Source organism: Sander lucioperca, chromosome 13, assembly GCF_008315115.2.
Source record: "Sander lucioperca isolate FBNREF2018 chromosome 13, SLUC_FBN_1.2, whole genome shotgun sequence".
Classification (NCBI taxonomy): domain Eukaryota; kingdom Metazoa; phylum Chordata; class Actinopteri; order Perciformes; family Percidae; genus Sander; species Sander lucioperca.
The window spans coordinates 11,623,500-11,631,546 of NC_050185.1; the positions used below are offsets into that span (position 1 = coordinate 11,623,500).

An 8,047-nucleotide genomic window follows, 5' to 3' on the forward strand; every position below is an offset into this window, starting at 1 on the left:
CTCCTAACCTGAAACATATCCATGCCATTTCTTCCTCACCTGCTTGAGCATGTATGAATACTTTTGTGAAAATCTGGATTCACATGCAGTATCTACAATTAAGGGAAACAGTATGTTCTCATAAAGTGTCGTTTATACAGACAATTTCAAAGGTTATGTAAAGACTTGCTCTTAGATACCTACAGGAGACAATCCACTTTCAATCTGCAGCCTGCGTCTGAGCTGGATTGTCACTCAACAGATTGTGTGGCAAAATTAAGTCAAAAATTCTGGTGATTTTAATTTACTCTGCATCTCAGCTTTCACAATATAGGACAATTATCAGTCAAGAATAGCATCATTCCACGGTCAAGGTTCATATTTTTTGCCCTTTTTATATGGAATCCTTGAAACCAAGCATACATTCTGTGTTGAACAGTTGAAAGATGCCCACTAAGTTAGCACCTTGTCAATAATCACTCCTGCTGCTCAGTTACACTAATAGCTTCTGCCGAGTTGCTCCCTCCAATAATGTCAGAGTGTAATCCTGACCAGATGATGAAGAGCCAAGTAGGATTTCAGGTGCAGATGCCCAAACCTTTTCACACCACACTAGGACTGAGGTCGAGGAGGGGAGAGTCAGAGACTTGAAAGAAAGAAAGTGTGTTCAAGACCTAGAAAGTACAGAGATGATTTCTATTTGTTCTGGTTGATTGAAGAACAAGGAGCAAAGAAGAGAGGAACATATATGTTCAATGCTACCCAGTTGGATTTAATTTAAGTCCTCATTTGACTCCCTGCTACAGCAAGAAAGTACGGTGAGTGCTGTTATATCACTTTTGTGTAACTATGATGTAAAAAATGGTCTTTTTAAAAAAAAAAAAAAAAAATTATATGGCATTATTAATTGGTTTTGCCATTTTTCATGATCAATAATATTTCATAATTAAACTTAAAAACTAAACCCTGATTTCAGCTGAATCTTCATCTCAGAGGCAAATATTGTAGTTTTTACTGCACTACATTTGTCTGACAGCTTTAGTTACTAGTTCATTTTCAGATGATAAACTTTCACACCCTTTACTGTCCAGTGAAAACCATGTATCTCCAGATTTGGTGATTTTGAAAATGAATTTAAGTAAGTATTTAAGTAAGAAAGTATTCTCCTTCTTAAGGTAATAAACTCTTGGAACAACTTTTTTTATACAGGCTGTTTTTCTGAGCTCATGAAAAGTTATTATGACTTATGGAGATGGTGGCGTGGTTCTCACAGGACAGCAACGCTACAAACATTTGATGATCCTATAGAATATGATGCATTGCTGTAGATTAAACTACCCTACAGTATATAAAGGAGCTACAATTAGCACAACCTTAGACATCTACCACAGTAAAATGCTACATTTACATTAATGCATCAGTAAAATTAATCCAGCATCATCATATTATATATAACAGGAAAGCACAGAAAGGAAACATTTTACTGCACAATGACTACTTCTATTAAGTTTTGCTAACATACTTTTACATTGACCAACAATAACATTTCATCTGTGATAAGATCCTCACTTTTGTTTAAGTGTTCCGCCTGTTTAAATAAATTTAGAAACAAGTCTAAAAATGTAGGTTAATTAACGAGGAGGTCAATCACCTATATTGTTAATCTCTGGTATCAACAATTGGGGTTAATTGGATTATAAAAGGTCAGGAAAGCACCTGAAGCCAGCAGTACCTTTTTTGTACTACATGTACCAGGTCAAGACGGAGCAGATTATACACCCAGAAAGACTTCACACATTGCACGATCCATTGATCCACTTTACAATTTCTGTCCCATTTGTTTTGCAGGTAGATGTATTTAACTACATGTTGCACAACACATGAAGGGCCCGGCATGCAGTATGATATCAGCAGATACAAAATAATGTTTGATCCCACAAATGTTCAATAATACATAAATAAATCTAATACAACAGATGCAGAAAATTTCTCAAACTGCAATTTAAATAAACAAGAATCCGACAAAAGCAGGCTGAGGAAAACTTCTGTTAACAATATATTTCAGTTTGGGAAATGCACTTTCTAGTTCAAATGACAAAATCTGGAAGGTAGCCTAATCTGCAGAATGGAAAAAACAAAGCGGAACCAGGCTGAGGAAGTGAAAAGCCTGAGCTGATGCTCTCCTTCCTCACAGCTCCCCAAATCCCTTGCCTTGCTTAATTGTGTTCACACGCAAGTGTACGCAAGCTTAATCCTGCCCTGTCTGTAGAATCTGAAATAAAAAGCCCTCTTCTGTAACCTTTGTGTTTAGAACAGCAGGGTGCAGCATATCACAACATTATTCCTTCCCCACCGCCAATACTTTACCTGGAAAAAGTCATTCTGCTATCCTAATGCAGTGCACTGACAAGGTCTGTGTATAAGCAGACGATGGGGAAATTAGTGAAAAAAGTGCCATGGAATGCACTCAATATTGATGACTGATGACATGCATGATAAAAAATGTCAGTATAATGTTATATTTAACTATTACAAGAAAAAAAACAGCCTCTCTCATCATATAGCATTTTGTATAAAAATGTGTTTTAATGATTACATAATAATTGAATAGGCTGGTGCAATAGAAGTTATACCTTCTACTAAAAAAAATGGAAACAGGACAAAAAAGTTTTTAACTGTAAAAGAAAGAGAGTAAAAGCAGAGTAGCAACATCAAGAATAGAATATGATAGCAGATTTAATCAAAATGCATCCCTGAATTATTATTTTTTTGTCTTAAAAAAGTCAAGAATCTGCTGTCACCAGAGTCCGTGAGGTCATAATGATTGAAAAGGCTCCTTAAATATAAATTTTCAGCAGCATTAACTTCCTTACTGGTTTTGTGTGTGTGTGTCAGACAAACGTGCAGCCATGGACCTCGGTGGTTTGGAGACGGTGGTGGCAAACTCTGCCTATGTTTCAGCCCGTGGTAGTGTGGATGGAGCATCAGCAGCAGCCATGCGTGACAAGAAGATGCGGGCCAGGCTGAAGCTCCCACACATCAGAAATTGTGAACATATGAAAACATCTGTAGACACAACCTTTGACAGCATGTGTATCCAACAGCCCATTGGCAAGCGCCTGTTCCAACAGTTTCTGGAGAGTGATGCAACCTATAAAAATGCTGGAGAGCTGTGGAAAGACATCGAAGACTACACCATATGTCAAGAAAAGGAGAGAGAGCAGAAGGCTCAAAAAATTGTCAATAAATATTATAAGTCCGCTTCAAAGAATTTTTGCAGCTTCCTGGAGGAGAAGGCCGTCACTCGAGTTGTTGAAGACTTCAAGCATGTCCGTGGCGACCTGTTTAAAGAGAGCGAGAAGCAGCTGCTCAAACACCTGGAGAAGGCCACAGATGGCTTTAAGAACAGCATGTATTTCCTGCGTTATGTTCAGTTCAAATGGCTGGAGAGCCAGCCTGTTGATGAGGAGTGGTTCAATGACTTCAGGGTCTTGGGTAAAGGAGGTTTTGGTGAAGTGTTTGCTTGTCAGGCTAAAGCAACAGGCAAAATGTACGCCAACAAGAAGCTGGAAAAAAAGAGGCTGAAGAAACGCAAAGGCTACGAGGTAAAGCACTGATGTGGCATCTAATGTTCCACGTATAGCCATTCATAGTGTCAATCAAGAGTAACAACCCAAAGTGAGATAATTCTACTGGTAACCTTGTGATGAACTAGAAAGAACAGGTTGTGCGAGAATATGACCCAGCGAGTGAGCTAGCTTTTACCTTAATGGCTCAATGCAAAGGAGCTTGTGACTCTCTTAAATACCTCACAAAGCAGCTCAGAGATAGTACTCTATACTAAAGCCCCCTGCTTCTAATAGCATAAGGAGATCATGGACTTTTCATTTTGTTGCCTGCCATTTGAGCAGCACTGTGACAAGGCATCATTGTCGAGTAAAAGAAAAAAACTGGCTACGCTAGTTGGGCCTTACCACAAGGAATAAAAACACAACCATCAATGGCAGTAAACTACAGCAGTCACATGATCCATGTATGGGGGCATATGCAGAATATCATTAGTATGTATGTACACTATATTCACCTATCATAACCGGACCAAAAGTTCTTCAAGTTAGTCCACTCAATTACACATGTTACAGTATGTTGAAGTCCACCCAATCAGGTGTTTTCAGTTATGGCTGATTAGACATCTGCTCAGGTTGCATCTGCACTTAACGTACTGATAAGAGTAGACCTATTTCTCATAGCACAGATGTAACTAGCATTAATGTCTCTGTTCCATTTAGGTGTGTTAGTAGGCTCAAATATAAAATTGACATTTTTTTGAAAACAGACTTTTTGACTTGTTATAGAAAGAAAAGCAAAGGCATAACTAATAATTAACTAAAGACTTCACCTGATTAGCACTGCTTGAAGTAGAGGGGAAGAAGACATCTGCTGAAATGACCTGCTTGAAATGAAAACCTGCGGGCTCATCATGGTACATGGTTGGCCAACCCTTGAATAAGCCAGCATTTAAAATACAATGAAATTAAATGACATGTGAGGACATCAGACAATGTCTAATCATTATTGACATTGTACATTCTTGCTTTTGTTGGATTAATCATGTTCTGATGTTTGATTTGTGGTCAGGGAGCAATTGTGGAGAAGCGCATTCTTGCAAAGGTTCACAGCCGCTTCATTGTGTCGCTGGCTTACGCCTTCCAGACCAAGACTGACCTCTGCCTAATCATGACCATCATGAATGGTGGAGACCTCAGGTGCTCTATATAAACACCAAATACAGCTTTACACACACACACACACACACACACACACACACACACACACACACACACACACACACACACACACACACTCTAGTGCATGGCACTATCTTTGTGGGGACCCATCATTGACATAATGCATTCCCTAGCCCCTTACCCTAACCTTAACCATCACAACTAAATGCCTAACCTTAACCCTTACCCTAACCCTAACCATAACCTAATTCTAACCGTAATCCTAAAACCAAGTCTTAACCCTTAAACAGCCCTTTAAAGTTGTGGGGTCCAGCATTTTGGCCCCACAAAGCTGTCCGGACCCCACATGTATACTGTATTCCCGGTTTTTGGACCCCACGAATATAGTTAAACAAGAACACACACACACACACACACACACACACACACACACACACACACACACACACATACACACACTCTCTCTCTCTCTCTCTCTCTCTCTCTCCCGCTCTAATATACATTACATAGACTGATCTCTAAGGACTATGCCTCTAAAAACACATGCTACATACTGGTTTCTCTAGTTAACAACATGGGAACAGTGTTTTACTCCTCTCATCTCTACTAATCAGCCTAAAGTAAATTAGCCTCACAGTTGACATAGAGACTAGTCTCTCAGGTGCATCATGCTTTATGTCAGAGAATCACTAAAGAAGTCTTGTGTAGCTTCTCTTCTCTATTCTAAATGTCTTAATTTCACAGAGGTTTCAGAAAGCACTATCATTGCACTATCCCACTAACATCCCAGCCTCTCTTACAGGTTTCATATGTATAATGTGGATGAAAAGAATCCTGGTTTTGATGAGAAGAGAGCATGTTTCTACACAGCTCAGATCATCTGTGGGGTAGAGCACCTTCACCAAAACAGGATAATCTACAGAGACCTGAAACCAGAGAACGTACTGCTAGATGATGCAGGTGAGCCATTTCCTCTGCAGCATTTCATGTCTCTGCATGTATGTACTGATACCACAGTCCCAAAGACACTGTCTCTGTCCTATCCTATCCATATTTGCTCTTCAACCATGTGAATGTTTTATTTTATTTTTATTTTTTTTACAGTACAGCAGTTGAAAACACTGATTTATTCAGTCACTCGAGGGCCAGTATTACACAGCAATATCAGTGGGTTAAGAAGCTAACTGGCTTGAGCCATGGCATTAGCTCACTTTTAACTGGAGAAAATCATCATAGTAACCTATGCTTTGTCACTAACATGCTCAGACTGTTAAATATCTGAACATTAACTCACTCATTTCAGTCAGACAGCCTTTTTAAGCATTAATAGTTGGTTGTTTATTCAATAGCCATATGTCACTGTGGTAATCAAAGCCTTTTCACTCAGGACACGTCCGCCTGTCAGATATGGGTCTGGCTGTTGAACTTCCGCCAGGAAAAGACAAAACTACTGGATATGCAGGAACTCCAGGTAAGTGACCAAATCAAATATTTTAAGATCAAGTCAAACAAAACTGGCCTGGTGGAAAGGAAATGCTAACCTCCAGGGCCAATGTTACCATGAAACAAAATATTTATCACCATAGACCATGTTTCTCTAATCAGTTTATTGTGTGTGAAATTGTGTTGTCTATGAATATAGGTTTCATGGCTCCAGAGCTGCTCGAGAAGAAGGAGTATGACTACACGGTGGACTATTTCACACTGGGGGTCACCCTGTATGAGATGATTGCCGCCAAAGGGCCCTTTCGAGTACGAGGAGAAAAGGTACTAAACATGAATAGACACATTAGGTGACTTTTTATGAGCGAAGAATATCCTGAATTCACCTGTTTGCTCTTGGCGCCAATTCTCTGTTGCAAAGTCATACATCCATGTTCTCTTTCTTCAGGTTGAGAATACCGAGGTAACTCGCAGAATCTTGAACGATACAGTTTCATATACACCAGCCTTCAGCAAAGAGTCCAAAGATATCTGTGAAGGCCTGATGCACAAGGACCCTGCGAAACGCCTCGGGTTCAAAAATAACGAGTGTGAGGAGCTCAAGAACCAGCCCTTCTTCAAAGACATTAACTGGGGCCGTCTGCAATCAGGTGGGTGGCGTCTACAAAATCAGGTTACAGGGGGAAACTCAAGATATGGATGGCACAAAAAAAAGGTAAAATACAAAAAGAATAGGTAATTGCCATATGCCGTACTTTAATTTCTTTATGTCCTCTGTGTTCCATCCAAAGGTTTGCTACCTCCACCATTTGTCCCTAGTGCTACGACGGTCTATGCCAAAGATATTAGTGATGTGGGCGCCTTCAGCACAATCAAAGGTGTGGTCCTGGATAACAAGGACACTGAGTTCTACAATGACTTTGCTTCTGGCAACATCCCGATCCCATGGCAGGAAGAGATGATTGAGACGGGTGTGTTTGGAGAGCTGAATATCTGGGGAGAGAACGGAAAGCTGCCCAATGACCTCGACCCAAACTACGTGGAAAGCAAAGGTGGAGGATGTGTGCTCCTTTGAGCTGCAACAAATGGAATATGGGGTATTTATTGACATTAAAGACATTTAGATTAAGTTTGTGCTCATTTGGTGCCACCTAATCCTAATCGGTATTATCTGTAATTTGTATAATATTATGTTATTGTTGTAATTAATTAATATTATTTGTGTATTTCCATATTAAGGTATTATTATTAGTAGTAGTATTATTAATATTGTTATTATTATTATGTACCTATATTGTAATATTTATAGTGCTAATGTAAAACGAACAGCATGGTCAAACATCACATAATATTATGTAATACAAAATGTAAATATGGTTACACTAATAATGATTTCTGTAATCTTACCCCATATGTCAATTCTTTTGTTTAGTAGCCCACCTTAATTACAGACAAATTAATGAAGTTATTTTGTATAGAACCTACATGTAATGTTTATATAACATAAATTATTTGGACCAAAGAAAGCCATTGTTTTGACATTGTAACGTCATGTAATTATTATTTATTTATTATAGATATAACAAATGTATATTTACATCATTATTTTGGCAGACAGAAGACTCAAAAGAAATCAATAAAATCTTGTAAAGCACAAATACATGAGTTGAGTCTCTTTTCTATGGCTTTATTGTACACATCAGACGGCTGTCGACAAATGAAGAAAAGACAAGAAAATAGAAGATAGAAGAAAAAGGAAAATAGCAAATTTGACTGACAAAGAATGTTGACATTAAAATAACTATATTTGAATATTATTATTACTAGACCTTCAAAATGTTACTTCTAATTGACTTCTTTGATTTTGTACTGTCAAT

The 8,047-nt window shown here is 38.5% G+C and overlaps 1 protein-coding gene across 1 annotated transcript; it reads left to right on the forward strand.

The window, feature by feature from the left end:
• The first annotated feature begins 528 nt into the window (after positions 1 to 528).
• On the forward strand, positions 529 to 7,828 carry grk1b (G protein-coupled receptor kinase 1 b). The gene is made up of 8 exons (XM_031320390.2): positions 529 to 797; positions 2,875 to 3,584; positions 4,618 to 4,745; positions 5,530 to 5,687; positions 6,115 to 6,198; positions 6,370 to 6,494; positions 6,619 to 6,820; positions 6,962 to 7,828. Exons 2-8 carry the CDS (start codon positions 2,889 to 2,891, stop codon positions 7,243 to 7,245), a joined length of 1,677 nt encoding a protein of 558 aa, XP_031176250.1. The 5' UTR covers positions 529 to 797; positions 2,875 to 2,888; the 3' UTR covers positions 7,246 to 7,828.
• The last annotated feature ends 219 nt before the right edge of the window (positions 7,829 to 8,047 follow it).